General features: G+C 47.2%; 1 protein-coding gene across 1 annotated transcript in view; it reads left to right on the forward strand.

Annotated features, from left to right (window-relative positions):
* Positions 1-5,121: 5,121 nt before the first annotated feature.
* slc9a1a (solute carrier family 9 member A1a) overlaps positions 5,122-23,738 on the forward strand; it is a 32,576-nt gene continuing 13,959 nt past the window's right edge. The window contains exons 1-4 of the mRNA XM_023813091.2: positions 5,122-5,918; positions 18,742-19,202; positions 22,232-22,482; positions 23,037-23,254. Coding sequence (XP_023668859.1) covers positions 5,624-5,918; positions 18,742-19,202; positions 22,232-22,482; positions 23,037-23,254 — 1,225 coding nt within the window. The 5' untranslated portion in view covers positions 5,122-5,623. The remainder of the gene's footprint in view (positions 5,919-18,741; positions 19,203-22,231; positions 22,483-23,036; positions 23,255-23,738) is intronic.

Raw genomic sequence — 23,738 nt, forward strand, 5'->3', positions numbered from 1 at the left:
AGAAAGCTGTCTGCAATGGGGCTTCCGGCTCTCAATGACAAAATACACATGTGATAAAGGAGAAGTCCTTTCGACTTCCGGAACTCGTTTTGTGGCTCTTTGCACAGTGATGTACATTCCGCTGCTCAAAACTTCCCCTCTTGGCTCAGATATTGTTACTGACCAAACGATTCATTTCCAAAACTAAATAAACTTTATGAGATTCATTGCTGAGATCAATGCCGAAGGTGTGCTTTGTATTTTTGGATTCACTGGATGGCAGAGCTGTCTCTCTTTATACTCAACCTCCATTTTCATTTGGTTGTTTATTTTCAGGATAAAAGTCTTTGTTCCAGTGAATTCAGCATTGAAAGCCTATGTCTGGCTGCTGGAAACTGGCAGGCCATTTTATCAGGACATCTCTGTGTGAATTTATCACAGTTCAGCTCAAGAATTCCATGGAACCTTCAAGAAGGAGTACTCCCTCGCGCCCCTACTCACGCCTTGCCTCACATCCTGCCTGAAGCTCTGCTTTCACTCCCTGCCTCACATCCTCCCTCACATCCTCCCTCATATCCTGCCTCACATCCTGCCTGAAGCTCTGCTTCACACCCTGCCTCACAATCTGCCTCTCTCTTTGTCTCACGCTCTGCTTCATATTCTATGTCATGCCCACCCGGCTTCACGTCCTGCCTCTGTCACTGCCTCACACCCTACCTTATGCTCTTCCCTGCACCCTGCCACATGTCCTGCCTCGCGCCTTGCTTCACATTCTGCCTCGTGCCCTGCCTCACATTCTGCCCCATCCTCTACCTCCCATTCTGCCTCGTGCCCTTTCAGACCCTCTTCCCCACACCCTTTGGCCCCCTCTCACTTCGCCTCTTGGTCTGCTTTGGGCCCATTTACCCCCGTGCTACCTGAAACTGGCTCCAGGTGACCCATTCACATGCATTTAAGCCGAAATGTTTGAAACATGCTCACAATCGGTAATGTGGCTTTGCTGCCTGTGGAACACACATCAGTACCACTACATTGCATGGCTGTGCAAGCCTCATGGAGCAGCAGTTTAAGGTGCTGAAGATGACCCCAGAACTGGACAACGAGTACGAGGGATCCCAGGGGGCAGGGGGATACTTCCTCCTCCACGCAGGCTGGGATTTCAGCCAGGGAAACACAAGAGAAACTTTTATACAGAATTTGGGAACTGTGAAGGATCTAATACACATGGTTATTGGAAAGGATTGGAGAGGCGACATTTTTAGACATCACCAGTAGGTCTCCAGTGCTGTATTGGGAGTTGTGGTTATGGTTTGTGATTAAAATTAAGAGTAACCGAACATCTTCCATCCATCCATCCATCTATTTTTTGTAACCACTTATGCTATTCAGGGTAGCAGGGGGTCTGGAGCCTGTCCTGTCCTGGGGGTTACAGACACAAGACAGGGAATAATCCAGGTTGGGGCGCCAACCCATTGCAGGGCACCGAACATCTTGAGAAAGTATGCCTCCCCTGAGGTTGCTATATGAGTGGCTGACATAAGCACAGATAAATTATGCAGCGGGACACCGTACACCCTCGACAGCGTAATGGGAGAATGTCAGCCTGCTGTAGTTATTGTAAGATGGGCGCTACAATTCCCATCACATCTCATGTATTCCTAAGTACCAGACTGTCGTTATTGCCGTTTCAACTCCGAATGCTGTCCTCAGTGGCAGGGATGACCGGGCCAGTCGCCGGGGGGGGGGGGGATTTGCACTCCAGAAACAGGCAGTCCTGCCCCCCCAACCTCCATCTGTACAGATGCTATTTGAATATCCTGTACAGCACTCAGTAACTTAACAAATTAAATACTTGTGGTTTAAATCACATCAGAAGGAGATGAAGTATGCACAGTGTCTTCCAACAAAGTCATCCTGCTTCCAGAGTCTGGACCTCATCCATGCCGGCTTCAAATGCGACTGAGACGTGCAGTAACGCCAGAGGGAGAAGTGGCCAGAAAAAGCCGCCCCCTTTTTCGAAATTTCCTCTTTCTTATTAAATTCCTTCAAAGAGACACAATTGTTTTGTTTAGTGTTTTTTAATTATATTGTTTTTGGAAAATTATTTTTGTGTGTCAGCGTTTCACAGGGCAATGGGAGATGCAAAAAAGAGCCATGTGACTCCAGTAAGAGACCTGCAGAGGAATCTTTCCCCGCTTCAAAATAATTCTTTCATGTAGGGTTTAGGAAGTATGTTGACTTTCCTGCCAAAACATCAGCTCTGTTTACTGTGATTTTTCAAAATGGATGATCCTCAAGCTTCTCATGTTTTTTTTTTTAATTATACAACCAGAACATGTTTATGGGTTATGGGTCACTAGAAAACTGGACCAAGAGTAGGAACCTTGCCAGTTTACAGCAATAATGAATAAACATGCCTTGCGGTACCTCACAGCATACATAAAAGCATGACTCCAACGCAATTTTAAAGAAAGTGCAACGTGGCCTTAACTGGAGCATGCTGGGTAATTTGGTCTATTTTCACCCAACCGTGGCCACGTGCGTGGTCTTGGGTCCCCAAGCAGCTGACAGCATTGCAGGGCTGTTCCCGTGTGCAAAGTGAGGGCTGCCAGTGAGACCTGAACCACAGCAAAAACAAAAGAGGGAGGCGCATTGATTTATATGCTTGAATACAGACACGAGTGGAAGAAGTACAAAAAACTACAAGTGAAAAGAAAAGCAGTAATGAAAAACACACCTTTACAGCACAAGTTAAAACCTGGGCCATTGCCATGGCAAACACATGCATACTTGAAAAAGTGAAAAAACAGTTTTTATTTATATTTCAGTGTAGTAAATTTAGACAGCTCAGAAAAAAACAAGGAATGTGACATATGCCTGGGAAACAGTAATATTCATGAAGATAGATGACAGATTAATATTTATTGTTGCTTGTTTAATGTTGTGAGCTTTCTCCCATCAGAAGAGAAAAAAAATCACACACATCCTTCCTGCTTTGTGTGACTCAGGTGCACTTTGACCATTTTAAATAGACTGGCTTGATATATTTGAGATTTCAAGAATTCTGTCAGACAACTTCAAAACTGCAGTACAAGCCACCGGGTCAGTGCATGGAGGTGATGTTAGGGTGTGGGCTTAGTTCTCATTTTGCATCCAGGTAGGAGTCTAGCTATGGTGACTTCTAAAGACCCCTGCATTACTGGCAGTCACTACACTGACATGCCAAATGTCCATGTCACCCATGGACATGTCAATATAATATAAAAAATTATATATATAAAAATAATTTTAAAAATTCCATGTCATCAAGACAGCACCAGCCTGGGCAAGATGGCTACTGTTGCTCCCATTTTACATGAGTAAAGACTGAAAACAGACAAAGGGAAAGTTACGTCTGCAGTTATCACGTTTACTGTTATCTCTGGGGCCACTGTCAAAACTCCCCGTCTACGGGACATTTTCGCGATAAAAAGCTGGTGTGATACGAGATTTTTGTAAATATTTCATTAGATACGCTTACGCATGACCCTCACAAGCTGCATCACCTGCTGAGCCACTCTCAAACTTTTCTACGGTTTGTTTACTGTTTGTGCTCCTTCTGCCAAAGACCGGCGATCGCCACAGCCGCACAGAGAAGCCTGTCTGTGGTGTCACCATAATGAAATGTGTGTTTTACAGTCGTCTCATTCTTACTCCACAACAGAAACTGGGAGGGGTAAGGAGCGCAGACAGATAGAGGCGTAGCGACAGGACAGGTCAGGCAGGCCATTGTCCGGGGTCCCGAGCTGGGAGGGCCCCCCCCCCTCCCAAGGCCGACCAATTATGTAGTAGATTACAATGACAAGTCTGCTTTATTTGTGCATTCTGTTTTTCACAAAAGATAAATTAAAGTACTTGTGTTTATTAAATTTTCTTTGTCGATAGTATTCATTGAGACTTCATGCGAAAATAATGCTAATAAATTTCACCATGTTGGGGGAGGGGGAGTTGGAGGGCCCCATAGAGTATTTTTGCCTAGGGGCCCCCAGAGTCCCTAGAATCGCCTCAGCGTTGGATCGCTTAAAAAAAACCTTTTTTTTTTTTATTGGCAAAAAAAGCTTTTAGGAATGCTGAAGCAGCATAACATGAGAGAAAACTCACACAATATAGGTCAGGTAAACGAAAATGTTAAGGCCAGGAGCTCATACAGGACTAGGCCGCAGGGGCAGCTGAAAGATGACTGTCCTCCAGAGTCACTCACCGGTTCAAAACATATCATTGGCTAATAATAAGGTTGGTTCGTCTGACTGAATTACATTTCGTTTATGTCCTCCAACCTTAAACAAATCCCTAGAATAGCCCCTGGGTTAGGCACCAGTAAATAAAGGATTGGCAGAGCTGATATCAGTCACCGATTTTTATAAAATAGAGTTTTCCCTTCTGGGGACCAGGAAACCGGTCCCCATAAGGGAAAAAAAACAGATATTTATCACGTTATGGGGACATTATGTCCCCATAAGGATAGGTAAACCCGCTCACACACACACACACACACACACACACACACACACAAGTTGGTCTTCCTATCTAAATGGGGACCGTCCATTCATTTCTATGGGACAAACTCTAATCACAATCACGACACCCTTAACCTCTACCCATCCCTAACCTTAACCATGAACAACCAAGCAAAATACAAGACTTTTGGCACTTTTTTGATTGCATTCACAGATTTTTTTATTTTTTAAAAATAAAACTCAGGTTATCCAAATGGGGACCTCAAAAGATGTCCACAAAAGTAGAGAAATTTCAGGTTTTACTACACTTTGGGGACAATTTGGTCCTCAAATGTGATCTATGCAAACCCACAGACACACACACACACTGCCTCCTTGGGTGTTTGTATCTTTGTATGTGTATGTACATGTCGGGGATAGAAACACACCTAAATCCCGATGCTGAAGATAAGCAGCCTCCTGGTTGCTATGATTAGTATCAGGGTTCGGTAAACAGACTGTCACTGCTGGGATCGGCCGCACGAAATGAGGCTTAAATGAGGAGCTACCGAATGCCACGTTACGGCGCAAACGTTGACCCTCCTCTCCAGTAGATGTCGCTGCGTGCGGAAAATTCCCAACCCCTCCTCCGTTTAATTGCCCTCCCTCTAAAGGGTGTGTGATATGTGCGTCTCCCCGGAGGTTGTACTTAGAGCGCTGGGTGAAGTGCGCGGCGTGGCAGACGCGGTGAATCGGCGTACACCGGCAGTAGGGGACGGAGGGGAAGAGATAGACATACACTCTCCCACGAAAAAGGAGTACATGCGGGAAGGAAGAGGAGGAAGATACACGGCATGCGGGACATCCCGGCGATGAGCGCGGAGCTGGCGGAGTGCTGACGGGCTCGGATCGGCTCGGCAGCGATGCGTCCCTCCGCACTGATCCCCGCGTCGGCCGCAGGCGTGCAGAGCTGCGCTTCCCCGCGAAAGCATCGGGCGCACTAGCCGATCCTCGGCTCCATCCCGGGCTGCCCGTCCAGCCCCTCGGTCTCCTACTTCAGCCCGCGCCGGACCGGCATCCATCACTTTGCGCAGAGTAAATAAAACAAGCGTAGCTCTGGTTTAAGTGGATGAGACTTAACCCGATCGCTGACTAGCTGGGTTTCTCGGATGTACCCCAGTATGTCGTGTTGGACCCGTCGGGGGCTGCTGCTGGCGCTGGCCCTGGGGCTTGCGCTCCTTGTGCCGATGGCGCTGTCCCTGGGCGCCGCGGAAAAGACCCGGCGGTCGGTGGGGAACGGCCACGGGACCGGAGTCACGTTGCGGCCGGATGACTCGCACGGCGACGGGCACGGAGTCAACAAGACCAAGAAGATCTTTCCTGTCCTGACCTTCGACTTCGCGCATGTGAAAATCCCCTTCGAGATCTCGCTGTGGGTCCTGCTGGCCTCCCTCATGAAACTCGGTAAGACTGTCTCCCTTCGGAGGTGCGTCTCTCCTTCTGGGACCAGTGTCTGTCACACTGTCTTCCTTCGTTTTCTGATGACTTTTCCACAGGCGGTCTGGGGCACCACCTGGGCACCTGTAATGGTTGTTGGAGAACAGAGCTTTCATCTTAACTTTTAGGGTGGTGTCTTCATGCTCAAATAAGCCTCTTAAAGCTGCACCCCCCCCCCCCCCACCCACACACACACACACACACACACACACACACACACACACACACACGCTCTTAGCACCAGGGACAGTGTACTCAGAGCACAGATGTACACAGATATACCAGATATCTGTTCCATCCAGAACTTTTCAGTGTATGTTTTATGTCAATTTGTCAGTCTAACTGAATTAAGTTATTTTCTACTTGTCCTCTGGATCACCCTTGTGTGTCATTCACCGTGCTGCATGGTGACCCTCCAAGTTTTGTCTGTGTTTTGGTTTTCAAGGGAATCAATGTTTAAAACAGGGTGGGAAGTCACATTTTCCTTCAGGAAAGATGAACGGTGGCTTGGTGGCTGGGTCAGGGCCCTGCTTTGCATGCACCTCTGTGACGGAAGCCCTCCTGACATCACTGCTGCAGGCTGCGGACAGGAGACCGCTGGATGTATGGTTTTAGCGCCAGAAAGTGTGGCAGAAATGTGGCCGGTTGGGTCTCCCAGCATTCCAGGGATTTCCAGCGCACGCCATGATAATCCGCTAGCCGGTTCCTCCTGAGTCCCCCCCCCCCCCCATGTCCAGATGAAACAAAGGCTCCTTCTCCCCGTGCTGTCAGGGGCGCGTGACTCTGCAGGTTTACCGCGGAAGTGCTCGCTCGGATTTGTGCGCCGTACGTTGGCCCCCGTCGCTCGGCCTACACCTGTGTGCACATGCCCTGTGATATCATCATATCCTAGCAACCACTGCCGTCCCGCCCCCTCCTTAATTTATTCAGTGGTATGCGATTTGATGCCCTTCCCTCTTTCATCTCCTCTTTCTGTGTCTTGTTCTCCTCTCCTTCTCTTCTATGACTTGCTCTCTTTGTTTCTGGCTAAATCCTCTTTTTTCTTTTTTCTTTTTGGACCCCGCCCATGGCTGTTCCTGACCCTGCCCCCCCCCCCTGATATTTATGATCTCTTGAGCTGACCCCCCCTGCCCCCAATCAGGTACACCCCGCCCTCTATGCTCTCCTGCAGATGCTGTACCCCTGTGGTGGAGGATGATCACTGGACTGGCCTTCAGTCTGCCCATCCTTCACACGTCCCGGCAGCTGTGTCCCCCCCCCCCCTTGCTATCTATGGCTGTCACATACCGTCCACCTGATTGATACTATGTTTATGTCCCCTGCTTTTTTGTGTTTGCTGGTAGCTAGAGGTGACAACAGAGGGAGGGTGAAATACTCTCCCGCGTGTTGGGATGTTTGTCGTGGTTTGCCGGTCAGGCCTTCCCTGTTCCTGAGCACGCATGAAATCGGTATGTGGTCAATTTTAATCTGTCTTGCCCAGGGGCAGGGGAGGGGCTTGTTTTGCCAGTGAGACCTGAGGACTCGGCATGTCGAACGTAAAGCAAGACGGTGCAGAAGAATCTCAGGTCCCGGTAGCTTTTAGGTCACCACTTGCTGGGCTAAAGCCTGGCAGATGAGGCCCGATGGGAAATGGAGATTCTGGAAGTAGAAGACGGCAGTGAGCCTTCTGTGTGCAGGATGCACTGCAATGTGAGCTTGAATTTCCTAAGTGATGATGGAGATATTTTTGTACATTTGCATGAGTTTGAATACCTTGCATATTTCTTTCACTTATCAAGAACAGACTCGCATGAGAATTAATCAAGTTCTGTAGGACCGTTGTGTGGCTGCATGTCTCCCTCCTGCAACCTTTTACTTGCTTTTCTCAATCTTATATCTCCCCAGCACTAATATACATACCATTAACTTGATTCTATTGATACACCCTCAGGGTTGGTCACTCTCTTGGGCCTAGTAGGAATTCTATGTGTATGGCTGTATTGTCATTACTGTGTGCAGTGTGCTTCCAATAGGAAGCTTGGGTGTACTTTGGATGGGGTGTGTGCTCTGCTCGACCCCAACCCTCCCCACCCCTTTTGACGAACATTTCATTAATCTGGGTGCGGACTGTTGACTATCACCTTTCAACAGTTCTGGTTTCTCCTTGTTAAATGACTTCAACTTGATTGTGTTTTGCAAAGCACTGAGATAGCGGCGGCTTCTGTACTGACTCACAGCATGGGTGGTAGAAGTGCTAAGCTTGTGGTCTTATCCCAGAAGATAACCACATCTTGGGTGAACGGAGTGGCAGCTGAAGACAGTTGAATTTTGGCTTTCCGTTGGTTTGAATATCCAAGTAATGTGCATTGTGCAGCTATGCAAATACTGAAGGGGACACTAAATAAAATAAAGGAGTTCTTTATTGTCCTTCAAGCACAGCTTTCTGAGGTTGTGCACAGGAAGTGATCACTGCTGGCTTGTTCCACAGCAGAGCTCAGTTAGAATTTTATAACTCCACCTGTTTTTCCCAGATAGATTTGAATGATTGTTTTATCGAGGTTCGTTTCAAAGCCCGCCCCTGTCCCGATTTGCACATGTATGATTTTTCGTGTTTCTTTATGACTGCCTGCGAGGCACGACATCAGTGTCTGCGTTGTATTCACTTAGCAGATGCTCTTGCTCGGCATGATGGGTAGACTTGAAAAACAATTTGGGCTTTGTTGTCACTTAGCCCAGGGAGGAATGACCTCACAGCGTCAGTGTTAAGGTTACCTAAGGGAGTATATATTTATGTTTACTTTCAGTATTTGTGTGGCAAAATCTGTGTCATCCAAAATTGTAGGCTGAAGTACTGTCTCAAAAGTCAAGTCTGTGTTTAACTAGGGAGGTGATTCACTGGTTGATAATGGTAGCGAGCTTACTTCACCCTTGAGGGGGGTGGAGATAAAAGGTATCCCCATTAGCCTGATGACCAGTGGTTGGCAGTTCATGGTCGTTTACACCCTCAGCTGTCCGGCGATCACACTGTGTTGACCTTTCCTCAGCCAGCCAATTCTCTCTTGGGCTCTGGACATTTGGCCAGATCATGCCAGGCACTCGGTATGTGAGGGATGTGGCTGCCGCACGACTGAAAGGTCTTCAGTAGCTCCAGCCTTTCTAGGACACCTCAAATTACCCAGTGTCTCTGATGTGGGGAAACTGTCCCCAGTGCTCCAAGCCTTTGGTGCACTTCAGGCAGAAATTTGATGCTTGCTTATTAAAATTTTTAATGTTGTACTTTTAAGTTATTTACTTGTTAGCATAAAAGTCTACCTGGGTTCTGCCAACCTTGGTTAATCATTGCTATTACAGATCCGTCACACCCTGTTTTTGCGATCCGTGTGTGTGTTTAATCAGGTTATCGGCAAAAGCTTGATTCAGTTTACGGTTGTTAATTTGTTTGCCTAACAAATAAGTAGTAAAAAGACCTGGCTTGTGTTTAAAGCCTATGTGCCGGCATCATTTACTCAAGACGTATGAGTCTTGTCTTTGTAGATGTGACGCAGCTAGCTTTCAGTAGGTCTACTTCTCCGTGCAGTACACCCTTTGTAGACCGTAATCATTTTCCTGATGATACCTTCTTGATCTGCATAGCTGTGTTTGAACTTGAGTTGGTTGTGCGACGTTTAGCGGCTTAAAGTCAGGAGTGCAGGACTGCTTTTCCTAAACTCAGTAAAAATTGTGAGAATCTGCATGTGGATGGGTTACACACTGGGTTGGTATGACTAAGAAATAAGAGATGATCCCCTTGGCTCATGTAGTGATTATTGCCTTGGCCAATTCAAAATGTGTTATGGCTATTCCAGGTCCTGCAGTGATGAAATCTCTACACTTGGTAGGGTAAATATTTTTCAGTAAGTACTGATGTGTCTGCTTGGCTGTGAAGATTGCTGTAGGGTGCCAGTTGTTAGATTTGACCCTTTTGATCACAATGTCCTCTAGACGATCCTCTAGAGATGAGGGGATGGGAGTGTTCTGGGAGCAACTATCAGGGAAAGGGTGAGGTTTCTGCACTTGTCTTTTTTCTGGATGATTTAGCTGGTTAATTACATGTGGTGGATAATGTAGAGATTGGAGTCTACCTCTTTGTGGTCCAAAACTACTGCTGGACTAAGTGGTAGGTGCTGGGTCATACTCAGCAGTTATACCCTGTAATGGCAGGGTGAAGCCGTATTTTTCTCTGATGATTTTAGCTTGAATCACCGGTAGAAGGTGTGGGATGATGACATGGGGAGGAATGTCAGCACCAGCTCTTAGTGCACCTACGAGTTGGCCGAGCAGTTGAGACATGTGTCAAAGATCGGCACTGTCCCTTGGTCATTCATTCCATCCCTGTAAATCGTCAGAGAATAACTTTCAGTCCCTTGTTGTCTGGAATTTGTTTTCTGTGGGATCCTGCTTGCAAATAGGATAATTTGCCCCACGCAGTCATTGGCTAAATGGTGTAGCATCTCATCTGCAATAGCCTCCTCTCTGCTGGTCCTTCCGCTAATCAATCCAGTAGCACCCATAATCATAAGGTGGGATTGGAGCAGACAGCTGTTTGTGCAGATTGCACAGCACACTAAACAGATATGCAATGGATGCTGCTCTCTTCCAACATGGCATTTGTTTGTGTGCCACCGGATCTAGCCCGTAATTCCAATGGATGGATAAGGAGTAACAGACTTCATAATGGCGGCCGTTCATAATAAACCTAGTTGAACCTTCTCATGAGTATTGTGAACCATAATGGCCGACTATGGTACTTTGGGGTCTCCTGCCATGGTCGTCAGGTCTTGCTAATGCGCGTCAGTCCTTGGTGACCAGGTGACCAGGGTGAGGTGAAGAATTAAGTTTACCGCAGCTTTTACAAGAGCGGCCCCCCCTCCCTTCCACCACCACCACCACAGCCCTTATAGGCACTCCAGTTTCCACTTTCCCCAGTTCAAGTGTGACAAAGTGTGTTTTCCTGCCTCGGGGGCCCAGATGTAGCGACCAGTGTGTTGAAGGAGGTGTGTTGTGTTTTTCGCCGCTTGGCTGATCAGAGAATATCCTACCAGCAGCCTCACCGTTTTCAGCCGGGTCTGCTGACAAGGCCGGCCTCTCTGCCTCCAAAATACGTTTGTGAGATCCTCAAATTCACATCATTCATTTACCTCTTTGGTCTAAATTTATTCTTCTTGGTTAGCCTATCTAATGAGCACTCTCATAAGTGAGGGTTTGCGTCGGGGCAGTGTTCTCGTATTTGAATGGTAGCCATCTTAGGCTACTTTTTCAACTTTGCAGGTGCCGGTAATCCCATAGCCTGCATTAGGCTTGGTGTGAAAGTCTGCCTTCTCCTGCTGTGCAAGCTTTTTTTTTTACGGTGATCCTCTCGCCTCGCATCCACACACGCAATGTCCCCCGGCAGACCTGCCAGTGCCTGTTCTTCACCTGGAAAATCAGGTTGAGTTACCCGTAATCCTCCTGTGCAGGAAGCACTGAGTCATCAAGCTTTGCCGAAGAACCAAGATGTTGAGCGTAGACATCAGGGGTTTTAGTTACCATCAAATATGTTGAAACCTGCCCTTCACCAGCGTCATTCCAAATGCTAGCGGGTATAAAACCCACCATTCCTGGCCCGGCAGTGCCACCACTTCCTGATTGATGCAGCAGGGGAAATACCAAGCGGTTTAGGCGTTCATGGCTTCTTTGCGTGCTAGTGAAGTAGAGGGTGTGGCTTTTTGGAGCACGCATAGGTAATCAGGATCTGGGTGGCTGACAACCAGCAGTGACTATCCAGTGGCGCTTTCTCCTCTCATATCAAGTAGGGTTAGGGTGATGCAAACAAAATATCGACTTATCGTCATATTACATTTTAAATGATAAAATTAAAAACTCTAAGCTGTCAGTAAGGAACACTGCTCGATAGCAGACATCAACCTGTCACATCACAGAAACGAATGCAACTCCGACCAATTATATGATCATCTTTTAAGAACAGACAGCCTGTGCGCAACAAATGCAAGGTTGGTTGAGTTAGCGGAGCCTGCTGCATGCTGGTGTTTCAAATTTGAGCTTTCCATGTGCGGAGCACTGCGCTGCAAGTGTAATTTGGGTAGGCTCTCATAATTTTCAGTCATGTGTGGGCGCAGCATGAAATGTGATGTGACTTCATTCATTCTTTTCTGCTCCTACTGTTCTGGTTTGGCGTATCGTGAGGCCGAATGCCAGAGAGACTCTCTCCTTTCTCGTTTGCGCACACTGCGTTATTGTACTGATAACAAAGGAAGCTGCTTAAAGTGTGTATATGATAACTAGTCTTTAGAGTAAAGGCAGGAAGACGATGTAAAATAAAACTATCAGTTATTTTATTTACCAGCTGCATTTCCCCCTGTTTATTTGCATTGTATTGGGTACTAAGTAATCTATAGAGGTTTTAAAGTATACCGGAGGATGGGTGTAGGTTATATGCAAATACGACACCAATTTATATGAGAATTGTGCATCCGCGGATTCTTGGAGCCAGTTCCCTGTGGATACTGTGGGTTATCTGTATTGTGGAAGTGATAAGCACTGCCTTAGTGGAAATGTTGGTGTTGGTGAAGAAAACAACATCTCGGCAGCCACAACATCTTAAGATACTGGCAGTGTAGTTGTACTTTACCAGCTTAAAGTCCGACAGGCAGGACTCGTGCTGTGAACTGTAAACTTGCCAGCTGACACTTGAAATGCCGCAAACGTATTTCACCACGTGAATCATTACCACAGACACCAGTATTTAGGATTTCCTTTTTCAACCTGAAGAAATACAAGACAAGATGTGTCCCGTACTGGTTAAAAAATGGGAAACAGGGTTTTATTTTTCAATTTGGGATGGGTGGCAGCAAAGCGTGCTGTCGGCGTTTTCTGGTGTTTTCTAGTTTCTCCCAAACTGGGTACGTGTGTTTTATTTGCACAAGTACATTGTAATGCTTTTTTAAGGGGCCTTGCTTAGGCACCCAACAGCCAAAGCTATTTCTCCCAAACTGGATAAAAGTGCCATTTATTTGTGAAAGTACTTTGTAATAGAGGTGCGACTATTCTCCCAAGGACTGGACATCAACTGGCGACCTTTTCATCACAGACACTGAGGCCCAACATTCCCCCCCCCCCCCCCCCCCCACTGTTTTTACTGTACTATGGGAGATGACCTCAGAGTGTCCAGCTCCATCAACTCGCTGAGCTTATGCCCCTCCATAGGTACTGAAACTCCTCATTTTAGTTTGTCTTCAGAACTTTTTGACAAAATGGTGGGAAACTTTGTTGACCAGTTGTCCTTTGGGATGTTACCTGAACAGTGGTACTTTGAACTTTGTTGAACTTCATGGCAGTCAGCAGTGTGAGTCAATAGTGTTGTGCTGTCATGTCTGAGGTAGTCTGTAATTCTGTGCCTATAATTCTTGCCTGTTTAATTCTGAAGGTCTCCATTTGAAGTACGGTCTGTCATATGTGGATGTCCTAGCACAATATTTACTTGCACTTTCTACAGAATGTTGTAAAACATCTTGCTGAAATGAATCTTCTGAGAATCACTTAATTGCCTAGATTGAGCAAGAATCTCATGTTGTGTAGATGTCAGTAGTATTAATGGTGTTTGATTGATTTTCTTTTTTTATGAGCTCGCCACTATTGACGTCTTGCATTAAACAGAAATAGTCAACCTGACAGCTGAAAGACTTCATTTTGGTTCATGCTTTGCTTCCTTCCAAAGTTTTTGCAAAAACCGCTTTTGTACCCTGGCCCCCGTTACCCTCAACCACTAATCCCTGGCAGCTGTTTCTGTTCTTAGCCTGAGACGGTGACTGCTTGTTGGTAACCTTGTCACCTGTCTTTTTATTCTTTTTGCATGTGTAATAAGGGTGGTCTGCACCTTTTAGACTGAGTATGAGTACTGATGCTCGCTTATTGCTACTCATCAGTATCAGTACTGATACCGCACCGCTATTTTATATGTACAATTTAGAAAATTAAAAAAGACTGATGCTTGGAAGAAAACTCTTAATTCCACTCTATCTAATCTATGCCTCGTATCTTGGAATGAAGTCTTGTTAAAGGGAACATTTCTATAGAAGATGGCAATACCATCCATCACCATAACCGCTTAATCCCAACTGGGGTCATGGAGGGGAACCTATCCCAGGAACAAGGGGCGCGGGTGGGAACCAACCCTGGGCAGGCGCCAAAACACACCCCCACAGGGCCAATTTAGACTCGCTACTCAACCTGCCCTGCATGCTTTTGCACTGTGGGAGGAAACAGGAGCTCCCAGCAGAAACCCACGTGAACAGCATGCGAATTCCACACAGAAAGGACCTACGCCCAACCCGGGATTGAACCCGGGACCTTCTCGCTGTGAAGCAGCAGTGCTAACCACTGTGCCTCCATGCCCCCCACCACCCCGAGACGGCAATGCCATTTTATACAATCAAATACAGTCTTGTGTTTAGTTACACCTGATAGTCATGTCTGCGGTCCACAGTAAATATAGGTCATCAGCAGCTGTATTGCTTAGTGTAACAGATACAGGAGAATGGGCAGCAGCACCAGCCGTGTGATGACCTGCTGTCCATATACAACCATCTGTTTTCTGAAACCGGTTCAAGGTAATGGGGGGGTCTGGAGCCTATAGGCACATGGCAGGGAACAACCCAGGATGGGGGGGCCAACCCATTGCAGGGCACACTGACATCATACACTGACATCATACACTGACATCATACACTGACATCATACACTGACATCATACACTGACATCATACACTCACACAGGCACACCTATGGGCAATATGGCAACTGCAGTCAGCTTAGCATGTTTTTGGACTGTGGGGGGGAAACTGGAGTACCAGGGGGAGATGACACGGGGAGAACATGCAAACTCCACACACATGAAACCGTCCTGGCGGAGACTCAAACCCAGGCCCCAGAGGTGTGAGGTAACAATGCCGCCCCCCTTCCCCCCCCATATCTAACTTTTATCATTTTTATAATTAAGTATGTATATGTGATGGACAGCTACAATATCGAGATACGTCCAAATTTGTCTTGTGGCTGTTGGTCCCGGTCCAAACGCGAATGTAAGTCGGCGCAAGGCTGCACAGAACAAATGGCTCAGATGTTTGGAACTGCTTTGCTTGTAGCGCGACCCACTGGCGAGTGATACTCATCTATCCAGTATCCACTGCGTAGGTAATCTAATGATAGACATTGGACAGACACTGCTGCTCCAGTTGTCACTGGCAAAGCTGATAGCACTTATTTCACGCATTAAGCTGCTGACAAAGTCATGCTTCCTTGTTAAGGCGGCATCTGTAATATGGGTGCGACTGTACTTGGGCTCCGACACGTTCAGATGGTGGTGAAATCCGACGTCATTTACGGCCGACAATGACTGGTCATTAAGAGCGATATGCTGGGAATCATTCCGTTATTTTCACTGCACGGGGGTTATCGTTTGGCATCTTCTCTCTCCGTGCAGGTCTTTGCTGCACAGTGGGTTATTGCAGAATGCTGCTGGTCGCAGTCGCATTGCACATTACCCCTCCACATCCGCGAGGGTTCCGTTCCGAAGATGCCCACGAATCTAAAAATTCGCAAAAAATACTTGGGGGAACACCTTATCTCAACCCATATCAGTCTGCGAGCCTGAACACTAAAGTCTATTTACCACCAATTTCCCATCAGTACTGTACTTTACACTTTGCATGTTAAATTGCCTTGTCAATTCTTATCTAGACACATTTGGTTAATATCCAAACTATTCAAGTTATATCCCAGTAAGTACGAAGTTACTACCGTTCGCAAAGGGGGCTCTGCGTTCTGGACCCATTATTACAAAACTGTAAAATTTTAAGAAGAAACGTGAGATTCCGCGGTTACAAAGTCAGCTAAGGGAGTAATGCTGATTTCTGAGACAAAAATGCGCGGCTTACCCAATTTAATACGATATATAACATGATTTTATGCGCTCTGAATCATTTTCAGTATTGTTTTTGGCTGCTGCGTCGTCTGCGTGCTCCAGAAATATTCCCGTATAATTGTTCACGGCCAATTTGCGAATGACCGAAACCGCGAACGTAAAGGGGTTACTGCACTCTCTTGCGTTTAATTATTCGTCTGCTAAATGAGTTGAATGGGGGGTTGAGGTACCTGAATTAAACCATGACCTGTAGTGACTCAAGATACCTGGTACAGGTTTCCTGTTTATTTATTTACTTTTGAAGCTGCAAGTTCCTAGTACAGGGCGTGTTATCGCCTGGGAGGTGGGTGCTGCATCTGATCTGCTTGCCTCTTCCTCCAGTATGTCTTGCACTGGGTTTCTGTGCTGTTTGCTTTGCAGGCAGCAGGTTGCACAAGCTGAGGTGCGAGGATGTTTCAGTTTTACGCAACGTGTAGGGTGTGACCACAGGACTGCATTCCGTTTCTGGGTAGCGGCGTGGCAGTGAGGCTATTGGGCAGGAATTTTTTAAATAGTTTTGATTGGAGGTCCTCCTGGGGGTGCTATAGTTTTGCCTCACAGGCCCCCAGGGTTCTTTGGGGGGGGGGGGTATGGTGACCAAAAGGGTTCCATGGGTCCTGCTGCACGCAATCTGGTGTGATCTCGCACCTGTCACATGACCTGTTTCTGTCCCCAATCCGCTCCCTAGTCGGTACAGAAGGACCGGTCGGCCATCTTGGTGCAGGCGTGTCGGTGTGACTCATCCTCTTCACAGGACAAAGGGCGAAGGGACACCCAAGGGCTCCTCGTCTGGGGGTCTGCGTCATCCGGGAATGTCAGCGTGAAGCCTGTTAATCTGCAGAGAAAACGCCCCCCCCCCCGTGTTGTCAGAATCTGTGTCTGACAGGTGGATGGGAAGATGGCATCGCATTCTGTGGGCTGAGTTTTTCCCATTTCATGTGTTTTTCTGGACCTTCACTGAATATTGAAATGGCTGGATTAGGGCTGTTAAAGTAACGGATTCATGCTGTAAAATTTCAGTATTAGGGCTCGCTGTGATATTTTAGTCTCATGAGGTTTTCTCTTGTAAAGCATTTTGCTTGCATTGGTGTTTCAGTGTTTCATACATGTGTCCTTTAATAGAAGGTCATTCTCATGGTCATGTGGTGTTTGGTGGTAGATGGCTACAGATGTTAACTGGAAAAGCCCATAGTAATGGCATATGACTGTTGGTGAGAGCAGGCTGGCTGTGAAGGGCAGCCACCCATGGCAGCGCCCAGGGAGCTGGGGGTTAAGGGCTCTGCTCAAGGAGCCACAGATGTGCTGAGGTTGGGTTTGAACCAGCGACCTTCTGCTCACCGGCACACTGGGTTCTCAGTGAGGGGCTTCCTGGGCAGGTGCTGGTATAGCCAGCCCTTGGCTTTACTCAGCATCCAGATCTTGTGGTGGAGATTCTACAATGGGCTGGAAGTGCAAAACACATTAAGGGAATGCAAAAAAACAAAAGAAATTGCAAAACAAAAAAAATGTTAAATGTTTGATTTCTGTGTTTTTTGTTTCTTTTATTTTCTTAATTTTCCTAAATATTTTTGCATTTTTTGTATTTCTTTTCTTTTACTTATTTGCATTTCCTTAATGTTTCCCCCCCCCCCCTCAGGCCGCTCTATGGTTCATTATGGAATCCTGTGCAGCCTTCCTGAGTCCCTGCTACCCTATCGTTCAGGATTTGGGAGGTCTTTATAATGCTGACTGACACAGTTAACACCCACTTTAAATATTACACCATCCATTTGCTATATTCCCTGTGGCTGTTCTCTGCTCGTGGTGATGAACCTGTTTCTGAGCTCTTTGCAAGTACCAGCGGTCTTTCCTGTAGTCTCCCCTCTTGGCTTGACTGGTTCAAGAAGGTAGATGCTGATTGGTGTGACTAATCAGTTCACTTGTGTGTGTGTGTGTGTGTGTGTGTGTGTGTGTGTGTGCAATGTTGTGAAAGGAAGTTTATCGTGGCCACCTCCGTTCCTTGTGTTTTGCATCTCTCTTTCTGTTCAGTGGCTTGGGGAGGCTACACTCTCAGCCTCTGCTTGTCCAGTGGGGACGTCCTGATAGGTGTGATGTCACTTCCTGCATTTCCTTATGCCACTGCACAATCAAGTCAAGTCATATTCAGCACCCTGCATACTGCGGCAGGAAATAACATTTCCTGAAGACCACGGTGCTACATACTTGCATATAAAATGTAGAGAGAGACAGGTTTGACAACATTTTCACACAATGTAAATGCATTAAGAGTTGTTAGAATGTGTAGAATTTAGGCAATGGTGAATGCAGCAGAATTTCTGGTTTTGACTTTACCGATTTGCCTTTGCATGGAGGATGAGTGGGAATCCCAGCATGGCCTCCGTTTTACTGTCTGAAACGAGGCAGAGTTTGCAGGCTACCATTGCCATATTTCCACGTTAAGGAATAAGCTGAAAGAGTGTGCAGGAAATGGGCAGGGTCTATGCTCTCGTATGCTCACAGACTCATAGGCATGTCCTTGTTTATAAAAAGGTCTGTAATGGATCCCTACTTATGTCTGATTGAAAATGCTACAGCAATGTGGTTCCTTGGAAAAACAGTCTCTTAGAGACAGAAGTGATGCAATGTGTTTTGGCATAATAAAGCACTTTAAACATGGAACTTCTACTGTACCTTCTGGTTGAGGCTGAGCAAGTGTGTGTTATGGTGTCAATAGAAGATAAACACACTGGAATACATCTAGGTTTGCAATAAAAGGATGAAGATAGACCTGACGACCCATCTCTGCTCCCTCCCTCCCTCCTCCTTTCTCGGCAGGCTTCCACCTCATCCCGCGTCTCTCCTCCATCGTTCCCGAGAGTTGCCTGCTCATCGTGGTGGGGCTGTTGGTGGGCGGACTCATGAAGCTGGTGGGAGCGGCTCCCCCAGAGCTTCAGTCGGACGTCTTCTTCCTCTACCTGTTGCCGCCCATCATCCTTGACGCCGGTTACTTCTTGCCCATCCGGCCCTTCTCGGAGAACCTGGGCACCATCCTGATGTTCGCCGTGGTGGGCACGCTCTGGAACTCCTTCTTCATCGGAGGCTTGCTGTACGCCGTCTGTCAGATAGAAGGCACCGACCTTAAATCCATCGGCCTGCTGCCCTGCTTCCTCTTCGGCTCCGTCATCTCTGCCGTGGACCCAGTGGCGGTGCTGGCCGTCTTCGAGGAGATCCACATCAACGAGCTCCTGCACATCCTGGTGTTCGGAGAGTCGCTGCTCAACGACGCAGTCACCGTCGTGAGTAGGCGCTCAGAACCCCCCCCTCCCCTGTCCCCAGGATGCCTGTGTCTGCCTCATAGTGATCTGCTGAACCTCAACCCCCTGAGATACGACTCCAAACACAAGAAACGATTAATAAGACCAGACAAAGCCCTACATTCCCACTCCCTACCCCTTACCAGAGGTGGAAGGTTCAGGTCCAGAAAGTACAAATCCAGACCAAGGTTTTGTTTCAGCCAACCCAGTGACTATTAAAAACTTAGTCACAGAGTACTGGTTGGTTGAAACAAAACCTTGGTCTGGATTTGTACTTTCTGGACCTAAACTTTCCACCTCTACCCCATTTATATTAGAAATGCACCTTTCTCTCAATTCCTGATGACTCCTCCACACTCCACTACTTCCATGATCTGTTGTGTTCCTCCTTCATGTGTTGCGCTTCCTCTTGGTCCTCTCATGCTGACTGGGCATTGTGGGTTAAAGGTAGTGGTTCACCAACATAGAAACTCAATGACATTTTAGCTTGTTTGTCCACAATATCTCCAAAATAAAAGCCATTGTGGAGGCTGAGCTGTCAACTTCGCTGAGAATTGAAGTTTCCTCTGTGGGAGTGTTTACTTCTTCCGTGACATTTCCAAAACGGAAGCATGTGGCGTGCTCCGTTAACTCTACCAACCTGTGCATTTGTTGTCTGTTCTCCAAAAAAAAAAAAAAAAACTACTATATGACTGGCTGGAATTGCATTAGATTCTATAACGTGATCGGATCATGAGTACTATCAAGCATTGTTCCTTATCGACAGTTTATTTAAATTTTATAACAATAAGTTATGTATTTTTATATGAGTGATCAGTGATCAGCTCCAAAACCGCTGATTGGGGCATCGCTACCGGTAACTAATGTATTTTTGCCCAATATTACAAATTGCCAACATGATAACCTGCTAACTTCTGAGCCACTTGCTGAGCTGGGCGGTTGATGCTGACGGTGAAACTTTTTGCCTTAGCGCCATTGGTTGACGACAAACGCACTAAGCAGTCATCTCGTATCGTTGTAAGCGTCTTCCTAGTAGTTCATGTTTGAACAAAAAGTACCTAGTCTGGAGTAGGTATTAAAAAACGGTTCTGGAACTGTCTCTGAGGAACTACAATGGGGCTGAGGTCCTGTGGTGTGAACATGTCAGAAGTTCCTGGTTCTGGGAAAAAAAAGTTCTGGTTCCTGTGGTGTGGAAGTGCCTGTTGTGTTTACCTTTGGTGCAATATCAGCCAAGATTGCCACATTGGACTGAATCTAATATCTTGTTTAGTGCCAAAGCTGGGAGACTGGCAGGCTGTCCACCCCTTTTGGGGCAATGAAGATATTCCTCCATGTATGAAAATGGCTCACTTACCTGGTTCATGGTTTGGTATCCCATTAATGATAAACAAAGGAAATAAATACAGGGTCTGCCATAGGACAGTTTTTTTATAAATATATAAATATGTGCATATATAATGTGTGTGTGTGTGTGTGTGTGTGTGTGTGTATGTGTGTGTATGACCCCTCAACTCGCGTATGCAAACTGACTGTTCTCCTGCATCAGAGTTCCTCTTTTGGTTTGTTTGTTTGCATTTTGTCTCCCAGCTGCTGGGTGTGGTGAAGCTGTGGGGGGGGGGGGGTTGTGGATCTTCAGAATGCGTCGAAGCAGAGAAGCTCTGCAGTGGCACAGGGTGGGGGTGGGGGGGGGTGTCCCTGGGACTGATTCCAGCTTTAGCGTTGTGCAGTGCCTCTGCATCATCGTTGAACTGCCTCGGCCCCCGAAAGTTCTAGAGCAGAGATGACAGAGAGAGAGAAGGCCGTGTCCTGACAATGGCTGGGGAGAGTGATCCTGAAGGACAGTTACATTTCTGGGGTTTGTTAAACCCTTAATGGTCTAAAAAGCATTCCTGTACAAGAACTTGTTTGAACCAACTCAGACCCAGCTCAGGATTAGCTAGACCCAGTCTGATTGATGTTCTGCAGTGATACCTTCTCCTCACAGCACGAAGGACATCTATGCTAATAATAGTGTCTCTGTATGGTCATCAAGATGTGTAAACGGCTTAATGGCGAGGGTGAGTCACACCCGTTCCGGGGTGAGTCACGCTCACAGGTGCTCACAAGGCGGGGGGGTTTCTGCATTCCTGCACAAGCACGCTCTTGCATACACACTCAGCTGTGTCTCTTCGCTGAGCCATTCTGGGGATCTCACTGTCCCCGTCTGTCTCCTCACGCCGTGCCTGAGCCCCATCTGCACACAGCACCCTTTCTGTAGCAGAGGACTGTGCGCAGTCGGACCGTTCCGGGCCGGAATACCTCAGAGATAAAGGAGAGGGTTAGCTGCCGCCTCTCTTAATAAATGGCTCTTAGAGGGCACTGCAGATGTGTGGTTGTGTGAGAGAGATTGTTAGGCAGTCATTTTTACAGTGTGAATGACGCCCCATGGGGCTCTCAGGCTGATTTCAGGAACTCAGACAGCAACAAGCAGCCTAGAGAAGAAGCTAAGAAGCCGGTATATCGGTTAGTCATAGACCCAATCTTGGTTGATATTGCGAGCTAGTATGTAAACTTCATCAAAGTTATTCAAAGTTAGCAGCACCAGAGCTAAAGATATAACTACTAAAATAATGAATACAATTGGAATATCAGAGATCGGCCATGTTCTGTAGTGGGGGACGAGGGATTGTTGGCTCATTCATCACTTAGAGGTCTCCGATTACCGGCCTTATTAAATGTGGCCTGGTAATTGGTCCTTTGTTTTCCACAAAGAATGAAAAATTATATAATGTCAATCTGCCAATCAGTGCCAGCAAGTAGGCATGGTTCACCAGTGGTAACCCCCCCCCCCCAACCCCCACCCCCAGTTTTGAAACTTTCCATGGGAATTGACAGGAATTTATGGGAATTAATGGGAAAACTCCCAGAATTTTGCAATCCCAGAATTGTTGGTCGCTTAGTTTTGAGTGGATGGATGGATGGATGGGTGGATGGATGGATGGGTGACTACCTTCTCGTCCCCTTCTCCCCAGGTCCTGTACCACCTGTTTGAGGAGTACTCGGGTTTGGGCATGGTCACGTTCCTGGACGTCTTCCTTGGCGTGATCTGCTTCCTGGTGGTGTCCCTGGGCGGCGTGCTGGTGGGGGCTTTCTACGGCCTCCTGGCTGCCTTCACCTCCCGCTTCGCTTCGCACACTCGCGTCATCGAGCCGCTCTTCGTCTTCGTCTACAGCTACATGTCGTACCTGTCTGCCGAGGTGTTCCACTTGTCCGGCATCATGGCGTAAGCTCTTACACGTTTGTCCGTCTTTCCCTTCGTCCGCGTTTTCGTCCAGGATGTCAGATACTGTCTCTAAAATTCCAGTTTATAGAAAGAAATGAACGAGATGGGAAAATGTTACTCGAGTTTGCAGGACTCTGTGACTCAGATACAGTTTAGCTTCTGCAGTCAAGTGGTTCATTAACAGAGTGGTGCTTCTGCATGATGCTCAAGCCTGTGTTTTGGTTTGTCGTGTCTGGATCAGCTCGCAGAAGCAGGGCTTGATTTGGGTACGGTAGGCTCCTGGTGGCTCTTGTTTGATCCACTCAGGGGTTTGTGTACGGTGTCATTCTCCTATGGGGAGCAAGTGGAATCATAACCGGTGTCAGCAAGCAGGCGATCAGCTGTGGCGTTGTGACGGATTTGTGGTCAGAGTCCGTATTAAATATGGCTTTGGTAAAATTGTGACCCTGCTAATGCTTCCCGTATTCCAGTTAAGCCTGTGCACTTCTGAAGGATGGTCCTGATCAAAGGTTCTCTCTTGTTCCCCTTGTGTCCGTGTTGACGTCGCCCATCAGGCTGATCGCCTGTGGTGCCGTCATGCGCCCCTATGTGGAGGCTAACATCTCCCACAAGTCACATACCACCACCAAGTACTTCCTGAAGATGTGGAGCAGCGTGAGCGAGACGCTCATCTTCATCTTCCTCGGCGTCTCCACGGTGGCTGGGCTCCACTCGTGGAACTGGACCTTCGTCACGGTCACCATCATCCTCTGCCTCGTGGCTCGTGTGCTTGGTGAGAACCCGCCCCCCAACACAACTCACCCCTGGGCTATATGTCAGTGATGTGTCTGTAAGGGTGATGAAGTACTGCGGACCAGGTGTTGGGGCATCCTGGATATTATGGGGAATGGAATACTGAGGGTAGCGACGTGATTCATTTGACCTGTGCATTATCAGAGGCATAGTGACAGGACAGGACAGGGCAGGCAATTGCCTGGGGCTCTAAGCTGGGAGAGCGCCCCCCGAAGGTGGCCGATTTACACAGTACATTGCAATAACAAATCTGCTTTATTCATGCATTCTGTTTTTTCACAAAAGTAAAAAGAAAGGTCATTAAAGGTCATTGTGTTCATGATACTCTCTTTGTTGATATTATTCATTTAGACTTAATGCTAAAATAGTAGTAATAAATTTCACCATGTCGGGGGAGGGTGAGTTGAAGGGGGGCCCCTTGGAGTAGTTTTTTGTGTAGGTCCCCCAGTGTCCCTAGAATCACC

This window comes from Paramormyrops kingsleyae, chromosome 9 (genome assembly GCF_048594095.1).
Source record: "Paramormyrops kingsleyae isolate MSU_618 chromosome 9, PKINGS_0.4, whole genome shotgun sequence".
NCBI classification, from domain to species: domain Eukaryota; kingdom Metazoa; phylum Chordata; class Actinopteri; order Osteoglossiformes; family Mormyridae; genus Paramormyrops; species Paramormyrops kingsleyae.